The sequence below is a fragment of the Onthophagus taurus genome, chromosome 7, assembly GCF_036711975.1.
Source record: "Onthophagus taurus isolate NC chromosome 7, IU_Otau_3.0, whole genome shotgun sequence".
NCBI classification, from domain to species: domain Eukaryota; kingdom Metazoa; phylum Arthropoda; class Insecta; order Coleoptera; family Scarabaeidae; genus Onthophagus; species Onthophagus taurus.
The window spans coordinates 34,417,551-34,430,967 of NC_091972.1; the positions used below are offsets into that span (position 1 = coordinate 34,417,551).

Consider the following 13,417-nt stretch of genomic DNA (forward strand, 5'->3'; position numbering starts at 1 on the left):
TCTATGACGTCTATAGGTTGGGTTGGGTGATGTCGCTCCCTCTAAAAAGTTTATGTTTTATTGATTCAATATACTGATATATGTATATAACTAATTGTAGTGCCCAAGGTGACACCTGTGAATAAATAATGCCAACAGTCAACATCAATTTAAGCTTTCTTAACGTTCGTATGACTCCAAGATATTGAGTCACACTGTGAGATCGATTAGGACTAAACTCGTATTTTTCTTCAAATTCCTCGGTATATTATTCCAGTCCTGTATAGTCTTCACGTACTTGAATGTCGTCCTCTCCCTAATTCTCGTTCGCTAGGGGGTCTTCCTTGTCATCTGCAGGAAAAGTCGTTATATCATCAAGATGACTTGGATTAATTAAATCGCAGAATTTTCGACACATTTTATTGAAAAATTTAGAACACATAAAAATCTTCAGGCATTTTAGATTCGATACCTATTTTTATTTTAGTACGTTTCTGTACTGGCGACAAAACTATACAAAAATGTACTTATTCAAATGCAATGCGCATGGAAAACCATGCTAAAATTGGGTATATTTTCACAAAATATCAAAGAATTTTATTTGATACAGCCATGAAATAATTAAAATAATAAATTAAGAAGCGCGCGAGTCAGCTGGGTAGGTATACTTAAGTTAAATCATCAGGTACAGAAAGTAGCTAATAGAAGGTAAAGCTTGAATGAAGTCTCTTATACTTCCTAATAGTGATCGGGATAACGGAACCATTCTAGCAGTGCCTGTTAAGCCAATTACCCTGGCGCGCGGCCGAGGGTAAATTATTATGGGAAACTTGAAACAACATGCTTCATATGAAGTTTTCACATAAAATGTATAGCTAAATTTTCAGTTAGTAATTAAGTTAAGTACTATAACTGTATACTTCATTATGTACATTTCCTCCTAAACAATTATTTTCATTTTCCATTTTATTTGATTTTAATACTATTTTCTTACTCGTAACTTATTCTCAATTGATAACAATATATTTATGTTACCATTAATTTTGATGTATCCACCTAATTTTTTTTCCAATATACACTCCCATCTTTTTTTTTGTTCCGGATACGGATCAAATTTCACCCTTAGAATTCACTGGAGACATAAAAAATGGAATTTCATCTACCAGACACACTGAAGGTAGCAAAAATTTATTTTTTTCACCGCTGACTGATGATTTTGATACAATCCATTACTTGAATGTCCATTACTTTCCACGTATTTTTTTACATCGGTCTATCTTATAATAGAGATTCTAAACTTGGTTAACTCTTCCGAATTGAAAAATCAACAGTAAAATTTTTAGGTACAAGACATGCAATGAATCGACGAATAGTTATGTAAATTTGAATTATCGATTTTTCTCACAATTCTACTGCGATTGCATTTTATTATGATGATCGAATTTTATTATGAGTCGAACATGTCATATGTTCGACTTGATTGTATCGAAAATTTGAATTCGACTGCGAAGTACTAACAATTTTCATGTCGTGTTGTGATTTTCTCTTTTATGCAATCGGATTTATTAAGTACGTATTCTTAGGATATATTCTTTTCTGGATTTGATTATTGTGGGTTGTCATTGTTAATCACTTGTTAATAGACACAATTCCGTCATATTACCATGAGAAAACGTATGCATCGTCGAGCTTGTACACGTTAACACGAATTATATTGAAACGACAGTTTAACATTACCTCTCGTCTGCTGCATAATAGTTCTCAATGAACGACATATTATGTAAATTCTAGCTTCCAAAATTTACATTTCATATTTTACCACTCTTAATACAATCACGAGACTATTCATAAACTTTTACAACACATTCTAATAAAATATATGAAATATACAATATTTTCGGGAGTACCTCTGGGATTTTTTATTAGATTCATGTTATTACGTCATATATTTATAGAAGTGTTGATTGACACTGACTGAACGTTATCAATGTATTATCGGTTCGTATTTCCGGAAAATTAATGTGTTTACTTTATAAAATCAATTTGATCCTGTGGCTCATTCGGTAATATAATTGCGTCTCATTCAAAGATAAATTGATTTGGATTTAATTACCAAAAATATTTTTATGCCATATATAAGCAAATGTAACCCAAAAGCAAAATTCTTAGAAGTTATATTAAATTTTATTCATCGTTAATGTTTCGTTAATTAACGTTTGGTCATAATTTACAATTGGAAATGAAAATATATGTTCACATGACAACATATTTTGAACGTCGTTAATATACAGTGCAACACAACATACATAACTAGACCATATCGCATTATTCGCTTCGAAGCACACATTAACAGTTTCTATATAGATAGCATTAATCACATCCTGTGTATCACTGATTATTGCTTTGTTGTTCCTATTACAACTTGATATTTGACATGCGATATTAAACTTTCATCAAACATAATAAATACTATACTTTAATTATTATTTTTAATTTAATTAATTATTTATTACAATTTCTTGTTATTTTCTGATATATTAACAGAGAAACCGTTCAATATTGTGGAATTGATTGTTTCAGGGTGCTCGAAAATGCTGGTATTGAAGTATTGAAGAGAACTTCGTTATTACCCTTCGCGAAGACAATAGAGAAACTGTAAGTGACGTATATTGATAAAATTGGCGGCAACCGCCCTTTCTGGCTTTGTTACAGGACAATGATAAATTTGGACCGTTTCTATTATTTCGAACCGGGAGTCTTCGACAATTTAGTTGAGTTGCACCAAATGTAAGTTTACATTTTCAGCGTTCACTATTTTTTTGTCAGATAACATTAAAGCCGTTTACATTATAATTCTCCGGTTTTATAAATAATTTGTAGACTTTATATCTTATTATGTATTGTTTCTGCAAGTTTAGTAATTAATGGTATAAATAAGACAGTTATACCGCAATGATATTGTCTACATATGTTGTCGATATTGACAAAATGTATTTATTTATATTTATTATTAACGTATATTTATAAAATATAAAACTAATATTAATTTATACAGCTTCCATATAGGGATGAACATGGCCAACAACACATCAAATAATATAATTAACTAATTAACGGCTTCCTAATTTTGTAATTGCATCCGGCTTAACTCTGGTAAGTGCATATTTAGGATTTACTCTATGTAGGATTTACTCCTACATAACTCCCACGGTAACTGTTGGTTGATTTTACTAATAAACTTAAATAGACGTACTAACGCTATTTATCTTCTTGGACTGAAACGGGATTATTTTACGTATATTATTTGTTATCCATTTTAGCTTGTTACATTATCGAAGCGGTGACAATTTTAATTCAAGCAACTGTTCTAACTAGAAATAACAAATCATCAACAAAAATCGCAAGCAGTCCTAGATATAGAAAATATTGTTATATGTTTTAATACTGAGATAAACTTTACTACCAAATCATTTATAAAATTTAAGAGGTATAAAGTATATCACACTGCACACTCTGAAAATGCAACCAAAGGTGGTTGTGCCATACTATAAAAAAGATCTATGTTAACTACCATAAAAGGAAAAGTGCTTCAACAAGCAGGCAATCAACTAAAGTGGCGAAGCCAACGTAGTGGACAACAAACCCCTATAACATTTCAGATAACTATATGCAGGGAAAGAAGCTTAGAGTAAGAACTTTGATCATTCTCCCATTCTGCTAACGCTCAGTGACAGCATTATACAAAAAAATTAGCTCCTAGATTGCTAAATAAACTGACAGATTGGAACAGCTGGATAATGAAGTGGAATCATTTGTTACAGCTATCCAATCTGCATAGGCTAATACTCCTATGCAGTACTACATTTAATTAAGAATCGAAGGTAGCACCTTCGAGTCAAAGAAACTATTTCTGAAAAAAGAAGATAAAAAATTGAATTCTCTATCAGTTCCATCAGATCCGAGCAACCTGTCAATTGACAATAAAACAGACTATTCACTCTGGTGAGCTACTAAGAGAGTAAAAAGACCAATCAAGCAGAATCCACCAATTAAATATGCAGAATGTACTTGGGCAAAAAGTAGCACACCAAAAACTAAGAGATACGCTGAATATGTCTACGACATCAGTAGGAGTGAAGGGGTGTTAGTGGCTGTTAATTCCGGCGTTGCTACTTCGAATATCATACTTGCCTCCTGTCCTAGCTGTATGGATTGAATTTGAAAAGACAATATCAGCTTATAACATTGTAGTCGGCTATTTCGCATCTGAAACACCTGGAAGAATGTATACTCACACCGTCGATTACATTAAATCAATGTTGAAGATGTCTTTGGATACCTTGGTCATGAGTGATCTTGATGTTACTTCACTACTCTTTCCAATTTTCTTAGTTACAATGACTTCCCTAATTAAGTAATATAATGAATATCATTGATAGAACTGTCAATTTGGTAAGTGCTTCCACAAACTTGAGTCTTCAAATTATACACAGTGACTTTACATTGGTGCGAGACGACAATTACCATCAGGGAATTACTACTTACTACTGCAGTAACGGTGCCTGCACATTTGATAACCAGGGCCGCGACGTTTCGGGCTGTTGATGTCACCATCTGTATAGAGCGGCAACGCGTTATAGTGTAGTAGTAACATTCTTCTATCGAGCACATCGATGTGCCGCAACTTAACAATACTGGTTGAATGCTGGTCTATGTAAGATTTGGGGGGGTTCTCCGCGGTGCAGCGTTCAATGCATGTTTGGCCGATTGTCCGACTAACAAGGGAAGTGTCACAACAGGGGTTGAAAGTTTGGAGAAAAAGTACGTTTTCACTTATATTTTGAAAACGAAAAGTGCTATCAAAATTTGGTAAATTATAACTGATATTCATTTTAAAAGAGCTTTCTTTTGATGTGTCACACATATAGCAGAGGGTTAAAAAGGGCGAACTACCCCTATTTTTTTGGAATTATTTAAAAACCACCCTATCGATTTTGGCGGCATTAAGTATACTTCTAGTGCGTTCAAAAATATTAGTTAAGGGTTTTTTCCCATTCGCCCTAGATCAACCCCAGCGAAGTTACGGGGGTTAACATGTAAGCACTTTTCGTAAGAATGATGTGATAAAATTGTCAGGTATTTTGAAAATACTTTAAACAAAACCGTAAATTAGTCGCACAATAAAATGTTTAGTGTAAAATAAGGCATAATACACCATATAGGGGTTGTTGGGGTTATCCACCCCCTTAAAAATTAATTCTATCCCGGGCGTTATTTGTCGATTACGGCGAAATTTGGTACTGTGTTTGTTTTATATTTGAAGTAAAAATTTTTGAAAATGGTTATAAGGGTTACAAATTAGGGGTAGTTTTTTGTTTATACCTCGAAGATGAAAACTGCCATCGTAACTGTGGTATTGTTTTTTAAAAATCTATCTATCGATGTTCCACGAGGTAAACTACCCTCATTTTCTTTAAATAATAAATATAAAACTACTAGATAAATAAGATATTTTATTTATTTATGAGTTAAAAAGCAACTGACAAAAAAAATAGTTCAATATACCAAAGAAGTTTATTCTACATTACTAATTGACGTTTTTTATGTATTATATTAATTTTCAATATTAAATTTATTTTTATTCTACGTAGTGTTGGCAAAAATGAAAGTCGTGGAAAAAATGTTTTAAACATAAGGATTTTTTACACCATGCACATGTTATGACCGCTATATCCCCACAGATATCACACGTTGGCTTCTCACTCGAAAAGCAAACTTCCACGGGATTTTCAAAATGGTCTGGTCTCTCCTCTATATAGCCACTTGCAAACCATGCGTATTTAAAAACATTTATAAACCGAGGGGAAGCCAACTGGTTATGCGTCAACGATTGCAATTTTAATATGTTATCCCTCTGATGTAAATTGACATCATACTGGTAAAGAATAATCTGATCAGAGAATCTTCTAATAAAATTTTTCCATATTCTGAAACCAAATACATCTAGGGGCTGTATTTGACCTGTTGTCCCTGCAGGTATAGATAAATGTTTAAAATTAGTACCTGATGGAGTTATTTCACTAATAACTTCAGGACAATGGCCACTCCAAGAATCTAATAATAATAATGATTTAGAACCAGTATTTGGAAAATATACATTTTGGAGCCAATTTTTCATGTGTTCTGAAGTTAACTTTCCAGATTATTTTTGGCAACATTATGTAGAATAAAAATAAACTTAACAATGTTAATGATGTGATAGAGAATTTCTATTTATTCTTTCATTAATTTTCCTTTATTAATAAAGGAATTTTATAGAAGATAGGAAAAAAGTGTTAAATTAATGAAAGAATAAATTTAACATTGAACATAAAAAACGTCAATTAGTAATGTAGAATAAACTTCTTTGGTATATTGAACTATTTTTTTTTGTCAGTTGCTTTTTAACTCATAAATAAATAAAATATCTTATTTATCTAGTAGTTTTATATTTATTATTTAAAGAAAATGAGGGTAGTTTACCTCGTGGAACATCGATAGATAGATTTTTAAAAAACAATACCACAGTTACGATGGCAGTTTTCATCTTCGAGGTATAAACAAAAAACTACCCCTAATTTGTAACCCTTATAACCATTTTCAAAAATTTTTACTTCAAATATAAAACAAACACAGTACCAAATTTCGCCGTAATCAACAAGTAATGCCCGGGATAGAATTAATTTTTAAGGGGGTGGTTAACCCCAACCACCCCTAAATGGTGTATTATGCCTTATTTTACATTAAACATTTTATTGTGCGACTAATTTACGGTTTTGTTAAAGTATTTTCAAAATACCTGACAATTTTATCACATCATTCTTACGAAAAGTGGTTACATGTTAACCCCCGTAACTTCGCTGGGGATGATCTAGAGCGAATGGGAAAAAACCCTTAACTAATATTTTTGAACGTGCTGGAAGTATACTTAATGCCGCCAAAATCGATAGGGTGGTTTTTAAATAATTCCAAAAAAATAGGGGTAGTTCGCCCTTCTTAACCCTCTGGTATATGTGTGATACATCAAAAGAAAGCTCTTTTAAAATGAATATCAGTTACAATTTACCAAATTTTGATAGCACTTTTCATTTTTAAAATATAAGTGAAAACGTACTTTTTCTCCAAACTTTCAACCCCTATAACTCGCCCCAGGGGCTTTTACCGCACGTATAAAAAAATGTACGAACCTTATTTTGGCCCATTCTATGACTGTACCAAATTGCATCGAAATCGGTGAGACACAGTTGTGACACTTCCCTTGTAAAACTCAACCAGTGGCGTGGAGCGTTTATCGCTATGTAAAATTGTAATTTATATAAAAAAATAACAATTTGTTAATGTAAAAGAGCGTTTCCTGTTAATCTGTATTGTTTAAAATTTATATTTAACATTTTCTATAATTTTAAAGAATGAATTCTTTATGAAGTCTGGTAATATACGAAAATCTACAAGAAAATCACGTATCTAGTAGTAGATCCTTGTTACAAGTTGCTAGTACAAGTGTTTCTAAATGTTCAGAAGTTAATGATGTACGTTTTGACGTTAAAATGTCTTTGAAAGTCGAAAAAGTTCTTTCAACGTCGCAACTTGTTAGAGGGGCATATATAAAATAATTTGAATACAACTCGGAATGTTCAAACGTTAAATTGTTGTTAGAATGTAATTGTTGCAATGTTTTTAAATCCGGATTTCTATCAAATATTGAATTAATTTTTTTACTTAAACGATAAGAAAATTCACCGGGTACTCTTTCTAATTTGTTTATAATTTCTTTTAATTTATTTATTGACTCCTTCAGTTTTATGCCCTATTGCTCAAAATATTTGATGCCGTTATTTATATCTGCAAAGTTTGTTTTAATATATAGCAAATGTTCTTTTAAAGATGGATTTTTCAATAATTCTTTGCATTCTACAATGCTTTTGGAATCATTGTTTAAAGATTCGATAACGTTTGCTACCAATTCCAAATTTTCAGAATAAAATAAACTTGCCTCTAACCAAGTTCCCCAGCGAGTAACTATAGGTTTCGGTGGTAAAGGTAAAAGCGGACACTTCTCTTTATATATTTGAATTCTTAAAGGGGCTTTCAAAAAAATTTTTTTGATTAAACTTATTAATTTATCCACTGTAAGGAATTCGGTTCGTATAAATTCACAAATACGATGTAAAGCATGTGCTACACAAGTCACATGTAACAAACGGGGGTATGTGTTCTTGAGCAGTTTGCCAACCTTTAGCATATATGCTGCTGCATCGCTAAGGAATAAAAGTACCCTGTCACGTTTGAGAAGATCTGTAAAAATTTCGGACAAACTTTTATTTATAATTTCTGCCACATACTCTGGATTAACCTTATTTGCTACCTTAGTAGCAATCAAAAAGCTTTTTGAACATCTTGTTGCATCCAAAGTACCTAAAACGACATTGACAATACTACGACCTAATAAATCAGTAGTTTCATCAGCACTGACCCATACAAAACTATTATCAACATTGCTTTTAATGGCATTTATGGTTTTTGAATAAATTTTTGGTACATAATATTTGCGGAGTGTAGAGGGGTGTGGAATGGATTTCTCAGTATATTTAGTAAGGAATGCTTTTAGGTTTGGATTTTTTAATTTTTCTAAAGGTATATTTGCGGCCAAAAACGCTTCACATAAATCCATATTGAACGTGTCTGGGGAAAAGTTTTTTCTTGGTCAATGTGGGATTTACATTTTATGTGGTTTAATAGGTGATTGTTTTTAGAACAACTTAATCGTTTACAACAAATATTGCACTGTACTTCAGTTTCTCCAATTACAGCAAAGACAGCTTGTAGATTGTATTTTGATATCCAGCCGGTGATTTTTTTGTAACCTTTTGAACGCAAATCAAAATTCATTTTAAAAAGCTATAAAGATGCTTTTGGAAACTTATAAAAAAATATATATACAAACTGAATTATATATACAACGCACCCTTGAGATTTAAACTCAAAATGGAAAAAAATAATAAATAATGCGAAAATAAAATACAACAAGGAAAACTTAATAAGAACGAACAAATTGGAACCAAAATATGAAACTCTGTAAGAATTACTAAGAATAAATAAAAAAATACTTAAACTTCTCAAATCTAAATTAAACTCGTCAAGAAAAACAATAGGAACAATAAAATAAGATAAACAACCAGACAACAAAACTAGGAAAATAATTCGCAGAAAAACTGTAAAAAACGTAGGAAATATAAATTCGTTACTACTCTATTGAACGCTCGATACCTAACCGGCTGACCGCTATATGTGGCGTGATGTGGTCCATGTGGCCCGAGTCTCTACCGTAAGGCGACGAGCCGCCAATGAGTTGCCCGACAACGTCGTGGCTCTGTTGATAACTCAAGATGTATACCGTGACGCCCGGTAATGCTGCAAGAGAGCTTATCTACCTGACTTATACCAGGCATTGCTGAACACCGACTAGACTTATTTGCTTATTTTTATGCATTATATAGCATTCTGGACACTCACGTACCTAAATTTAAGGTAAATTACACAAGGTAAAGTACTGTGCTACATAAATCAGCGGCAGATATAATTAAAAAAATTCCTTTAAGTAACAGTTCCGTACAAAGACCAATTGATGAGATGGTTGAATACATCGAAGAATCAATGTGCAACCATCTGAAGACTAGTCAATTTTCAATTCAGTTGGATGAATCCACTTTACCGATCAATGAAGCATTGTTGTTGTCATACGTGAGGTTTATTAAAGACGAGAAAACATGTCAAGAACTATTGTTTGCTAGAAAGTTAGAGACAGATACAAAAGGAGAAATAATATTTAATACGTTAGAAATGTTTTGCGATGAAAAGGAAATGAACACGACAAGCTCATGACATAAAAGAATGATATTACGTACTTGTCAGACTTGTATAAATTGTTTAATGGTATCAATCTCCAACTTCAAGATGATGACTTAAACTTGATTAAAACAAAAAATATCGATGCTGCTTTCGTAGGCAAACTGCTTTTACATAAGAAAAATATTGGTAGACGTAAGTTTCACAATTTCCATAATTTATCAATGGCATCTTGTAACAACGACGATATGCTTGTTTACTGCCAAATTTGGAGAACCTTCACAGTGATTTACAAGAACAATTTCAGGACATTTTAAAATTGGAAATACTACATTGGGTGTTGGGTCCTTTTTCAAATGTTAACATAGCAGGATCATCCCAGCTGGAAGAAGGACTAATAGAACTGACAACAAATGAGGAAATAAAAATCAAATTTAAAAACGGTTACCAAGAATTTTGGTTACAAAAGCCAATATCGCAATTGTACCCTGGGTTATGGGTTATTATTAATTTTTGATAGCATTTCAATCGTCGTATTTGTGTGAACGTGGACTTAGTGCTGTGGCAGCTCTGCTAACTAAGAAAATAAATCGTTTGCATGTTACGGTTATTTTTGATTAATTTCGAGCATGATATCAATAAACTTGTTAAAAAACATTCTTCCTTCACATTAGATCAGTTTTCAAATTTAAATTGGAATATTTGTTTTAATTTGAATAAAAGTTTTGCTAAATAATATTTCTAAAATTGCGTTTTATTCATCTTATTAGAACAGTTCGTTACTAGAATATAATATACTAGTAATAATTCCATAGCGATTTTCTAGTTGGGATAAAGTTAAAAATTTAAGAGGGCACGGGCGCTAGAATATCTTTGATTCTCAAAGATTTCGGTAGAAGAAACTAGTTTGAGAACCTCTGATCTACACTAATTTCTATCCAACCTGATCCAGTACTCATTGGCTTAATAATATTTACTACAATACATTCGCTCCTGCGATAAATATTAATTAACCCAAATTGAAACTAATATAGCAAAATATAGGATAAAGGAAGATAAGAAATCATCTAAAAATATTTAGATGATTCCTTAGTTAACTATTTTTAAGTTTAGAAGTGGACAGATAAAAAAGTAACGTTCCCGACACAATTTATTTCTCCCTGTGTTGAGGCAAATAAAGTGCTGGAAATATACTGAAATCCGGTGAGTGACGAGCTTTTTATTCAATTGTAAATTTAAAATTACGCTCTGAAGGCACAAAGAGTACAATATTGCCTGTTACAGAGCAATTATTAAGCTCTTTCGGTATTCTTTTTCTACAGCAGTTATTATGCTCATTTGATTGCACTAAAATCTTGTAATCTGTACGAAAGAAGCTCTTTACTAAATTTAATTCAACACTAATTGGTCAAAAACCCTTCTTCTAAAGGAAATGACAAATTTATTAAATTAATTCGGTTAAGATCTCGCAAAGACGTAAATTCTTTTAAATTATGTTTAATGTACGGGGCAGTAAACAAAGTTAATATATTTTTGAATTAATAGTATTGGAAATACGATAAAATAATTCACTTGTAGAAAGATACCAGCTATTTAACTTTAGCCCCTATATACCTTCTTCTTCCTCTATATACGTACTTCTGCGAGAGAGTGCGGAAAATACGTGCAAACTCGCAATTCGTGCATTTCCTGTGGTATGTGGCAAACATCCACCCCGATTTCGTTTTAGAGGACTTGCTAGTTGTCCGGATCCGTTAAAAGTGGGGATGCCCCCTGGTCATTTAATTTCACCAAAATGTAATATTCTGTGGTTCTCATGTTTGCTTTATATTGTTATCAATAAAAATATAAAAGTGTAATAAATACCGTGGAATTATTAAAAATTTCTAAATTTCGTATTTACACAATGAATCAGTTTTCAAAATAAATAAATAAAAGCATTTGTGATTCAACCTTAATCAAAAAATTGTTCTCCTATCGTTAAATTAAATCGAATTACCCTTGAATTTGGATACGCTTTAATTAGAATTTAGTTGAACAATTTTGCTACCTGATAAGGCAATAATAGTTAATTATAAGGGCTAAATTGGTTGCAAGATAACCCATTCTAATTAACAGAATCCATGTTCGAAGTAAGTATTACAACCCCTCGTAGCGTAGCCCTTACCGCAAAACAATTATCTACTTCGCAGTGTCATAAATTGATAAAGTTTTGTGGAAGTTGATATTTATTGTTGTAGGTTATGCTTTCTCAAAATATTTAACCAGTAGTTTCACCAGTAGTTTCCGAGTTAGATTTTGAGATATCTTCTTTTCCAGTTGTCACAATAACTATATATATCCATATCATGTGTTTATGCGAAAATATAAAGGAAGTTTAATATAATAAATATTATTAGTTACTATAATCGTTGAAGAAATAAAAATTATGTTTAAAATTAATCAGCTTTTTTATTATAGATACATACAAGGAGCACCTAAACTACTTAAAATACAACCAGAAGTGTTCAGCGCTTTTCTTCCAAAGCTTTATTTTTTGTAAGTAATTTTCTAATTTACAATTTAGTGGTGATTTTATAAACTTTTGGTTTTAGGAAAATCGTTCAAACAGGATTAGAAGAAATGCCCAATCTCAATAACTTAAACACTACAGCCGTTCTACATTCCATGTAAATATTGTGTTAGTATTGAGAAAAAATTAGTTTAATATGTTTTTCTTTTTTCAGTGATTTGGAGCACAATCACATAAAAAGAATAGGTAGTCATCAAATAAGTAAAATACGTACTGGATTATTGTAAGTATTGTCAATTTCACAATTTCAATTACAAATTTATTATAAACAAAATCATAACTGACTGTCGAACAAAATCGATCTTTGAAACATCAATTGATATGTGAAGTTATGGCAAAGTTTTAAATAAGATTATTAGATTCGAAAACGCCGCGACGGATAACTTATTTAATAGTTTTATCTATTGTAATTGGATTTAATTAATTGAATTATAATCCATAATTGCACGAAATGTGCTCGAAATTACAAACTTTGATATTCAAAAGCAGCGTTTCATTTCCAACATCAGATCAGCATTTTTCTGTTACATCATTTAATTTCGCTTTAATTTCGCTCGACCAACATCGACAATTTAAACCTACACCAATTGAGATCGATAACAGTAATAAACGACCAGCAAAATCCATTAATGAATCAACCCCAAAGAGACGATAATAACTAATGTCTCTACGTTGAAGAAAAAGATGCAAACGTAACATTTGCGACTTAAAAACGACTTTGCGAAAATATCTAAGACATAATAGCAAAATGAATCTTAATGGCAAGAAAACTTATGCTAACATTACGAAGCTCTAAAAAGCTTCTAAACATTTCGTGCTTGTAGCTGCGTTATACTATAGATTCGTAGGAAGATCTTTAAGGGTTTATATATTTTGTAAAGTTTTCGTAACAAATCGAAGAGCTTTTCAAAATCTGTTATGGGTCCAATACTATGACTGGTTTCGTCACAAAGTTATTCACAAACTTGAATAAAGTGACCA

General features: G+C 31.7%; 1 protein-coding gene across 1 annotated transcript in view; it reads left to right on the forward strand.

The window, feature by feature from the left end:
- The window catches only part of LOC111429293 (lutropin-choriogonadotropic hormone receptor-like), a 95,914-nt gene that overhangs the window by 55,858 nt on the left and 26,639 nt on the right, over window positions 1-13,417 (forward strand). Inside the window, exons 3-7 of the mRNA XM_023065163.2 lie at window positions 2,560-2,634; window positions 2,692-2,766; window positions 12,325-12,402; window positions 12,459-12,533; window positions 12,591-12,659. Of these exons, the coding sequence (XP_022920931.2) occupies window positions 2,560-2,634; window positions 2,692-2,766; window positions 12,325-12,402; window positions 12,459-12,533; window positions 12,591-12,659 (372 nt within the window). The remainder of the gene's footprint in view (window positions 1-2,559; window positions 2,635-2,691; window positions 2,767-12,324; window positions 12,403-12,458; window positions 12,534-12,590; window positions 12,660-13,417) is intronic.